The following is a 3,121-nucleotide window of genomic DNA, read 5'->3' on the forward strand; positions in this document are numbered from 1 at the left end:
CCTCGCGGAAGGGAGGCGGTGGGGCCCCGGGCGGGCGCTATAGCGCCCCTCGAGGGCCCGGCCCCAGCTGGGGGTGGCTGCGTTTGACAGCTCGGGCCGGGGGAAGGCCCCGCCTCGCCTACCTGCAGCGCAAAGCAAAAACTGCAGACAGACTCCCGGTAACGCTGCTTTGACTTCAGCGTCACTAACGCTGGGGCTAGGGCTGTGGCGCAGCACGGAAGTATCATCATCCCCTCCTACTGCAATACAAACCTTCAGTTTTCTTACGCTTACGCACCAACGTTCAATTCCCATTTTTACAACATAACCCGCCTCTGTCAGCAGTGCCAATCCAAAATATTAAAACTAAGGGTTTTTTTTAAATTTAACTGGTGGAAGCAATTTAAATATACTTACAAGGTCACCTTTTCCATTCACTAAGCTTCTGAAGTACATATAATTTTTTGTTCTTAGGCTTTTTTCCATTTGGAGAGAAAATCAATCCCCAAACCCGTACTGCGGGAGGACTGGAACTAACAGAGCTTGGATTCCGAAGAATTTGTGCCTTCCCATCACCTAATCTCACTTCCTCCCTCGCCCCAAATCCCCCCAATACCTACCTACCCCGCAAAACCACAGTATCCACCAATACCTTCACCTCTCAGCAGTACTCCTCCCCTGACTTCAGACTCCCACTAAACCAGAAAAATAGCTAATCCTAAACACACAAAATTGTTACATTATACAAATACATGGTAAGCATGTGGTTTACTTGGCTTTTTTTTCTTTTGTGCCAGTAATGATGCAAAATAAAAGAACTGTCACTTTTAATTTAATCAGGTTTTATTTTGGATGTTAATATTAACATTTTCAGAAAATGGAATCAAAGGCTGGCCATAAAAAAAAGTTTACTATGTATCAGCAAGCAAAGTCACGTCTTTTTTTTCTTATTCTTTACTTTCTTCCTGGAGAATACGGCATGCTTCATAGCTGATCTTTTACAGATCCCCATCTTCACCCTCTTTAGCGTTTTCTGCCTTTCCTTTTTGTCAGCTCTGTAAAGCAAAAAAGGAATATACAGATTAGAATAAAATGGAGAACGTACTTCTACATTTGCTGGTATCTCAAATTATCTGGCCATGTAAGTATGTGAACTCAGAAGTACTGTCACAAAATGTACAAGGAACATTCCATCTTACAATGTTATGACATTTAATCTCCCCAAAACTGTCTGTTCACTTTATTGCCATTAATTATTTTTCATTTATGCACTTATTCAGCATTTACCTTTAAACAGATGTAGAAAACTTAAGAAATGCCACTGACCGAGTATAAAAAAGGCACAGACTTTTGTGCTCAATATATAATGCAAGGAAGTACATAAAGTTTAACAACATTATGAAGACTCCTGCAAATAACACAGGATCTAAATATAACTAGCAAGTGGATTGTTTTCTGTCTCTGACAAAGGATGTACTTCATAACACAAAAAACAGAATAATTTTAACAAATAAAACATACAGATGTTTTTATTAGAAGAAGAAACCTAAGTTATTTTCTGTAATAAATCAGCAAAAGAAGTAACTGATGGCCTGAAAGGACTAAACCATTCCAGTACAATATATACTTGACAGAAGAAACAGAGGAGGTTTCATTAATTTCTTTTAGTATCCTTTTTACTTTTCTAAGCAAAGGAAAAAAAAAACATTGAGGGAGGAAATTTTTAAGAGAGAAATGTAAAATGAAACACTGCTACATTTTAGCTCTAATACTCCGTAACCAAAACTCAGATTAATGTCATAGCAGGACATGAAGCAATACACCTGTAGTCCCCTACCGTCCAGCAGGCATCTGGTGCATCTCTTGATGCTGATCCAAGAGGTTAACTATCTGAATCTCACTACGCAACAGAGGCACACCTTTTGGGAGGGAAGATTTGCGTTTCCACTGCTACATCCATGCAAGTCAAGAATCACAAACCAACCCACACACTCTGAAGAGGATGTTACAAAAGTGTGGGCCAGCTATCCCAAACTGGAAAGACTGAGCTAACTGCTGGACCATCTCCTCGCAAATCCCCTCTCCTCTTTTCAGTTAGTTCCACCTGAAGACCATCACACACATGTTTTTTGGTCTTTTGATACATACAAGTATGTGCTTGTCTATGGTACAGAAGCACAATCATGGCAGAATGAAAGAGCTTAATGTGCCCCTCTTTAATAATGATCCTTACACGGTGGAGATTTAGACTGTATTAGAGAGGACCTGAAATACCAGATGGAAAAATGATGCCACAACAAAGCAAGAGAGACATGAAGCAATAAAAACAGTGCAGTGACTGTTTTCACTGCCCTTTCATGAGGAATCCAAAGGGGATAAAAGTGTTTCATTGATTTTGGATCTCCTTGACAGACCTATCCCATGCACTGTTCACCAAGTTTGGGATCCACATAAATCGGTTTTGAAAGAAAAGCCACAGTTAAGGAATTGGGAGCCAGAGTAGGTGACCTGCCTGTTTTTTATCATATCCTCCTTCAGTATGTACTCCCCAGCCACACAGCAAGTGGACAATAGTGAAAGATGACAACAGCACCCAAAGCCAAGAATTTTCTCTTTCTAAATAATTTCCATAAGAAAAGATCTAATCTCATCTGAATCATAGAATAGTTTGGATTGGAAGGGACCTTTAAAGATCATCTAGTCCAAACCCCCCTGCCGTGGGAAGGGACATCTGCAACTAGATCAGGTTGCTCAGAGCCCCGTCCAACCTGACCTTGAAGGTTTCCAGGGGTGGGGCATCCACCACCTCTCTGGGCAACCTGTGCCAGTGTTTCACCACCCTCAGCGTAAAAAATTTCTTCCCTGTATCTAGTCTATATCTACACCCCTTTAGTTTAAAGCCATTCCCCCTTGTCCTGTCACAACAGGCCCTGCTAAAAAGTTTGCCACCATCTTTTTTTATAAACCCCCTTTAAGCACTGATAGGCTGCAAGAAGGTCTTCCCGAAGCCTTCTCTTCTCCAGGCTGAACAACCCCAACTCTCTCAGCCTTTCTTCATAGGAGAGGTGTTCCATCCCCCTGATCATTTTCGTGGCCCTCTTCTGGACCTGCTCCAACAGGTCCATGTCTTTCCTGTACTGAG

General features: G+C 41.7%; 1 protein-coding gene across 1 annotated transcript in view; it reads right to left on the reverse strand.

Moving 5' to 3' along the window:
* Window positions 1-804: 804 nt before the first annotated feature.
* Window positions 805-3,121, reverse strand: part of ZCCHC4 (zinc finger, CCHC domain containing 4) — a 16,509-nt gene continuing 14,192 nt past the window's right edge. The window contains exon 13 of the mRNA XM_009319891.1: window positions 805-1,034. Coding sequence (XP_009318166.1) covers window positions 911-1,034 — 124 coding nt within the window. The 3' untranslated portion in view covers window positions 805-910. The remainder of the gene's footprint in view (window positions 1,035-3,121) is intronic.

The sequence above is a fragment of the Pygoscelis adeliae genome, unplaced genomic scaffold (assembly GCF_000699105.1).
Source record: "Pygoscelis adeliae isolate BGI_AS28 unplaced genomic scaffold, ASM69910v1 Scaffold243, whole genome shotgun sequence".
In the NCBI taxonomy this organism is placed as follows: Eukaryota; Metazoa; Chordata; class Aves; order Sphenisciformes; family Spheniscidae; genus Pygoscelis; species Pygoscelis adeliae.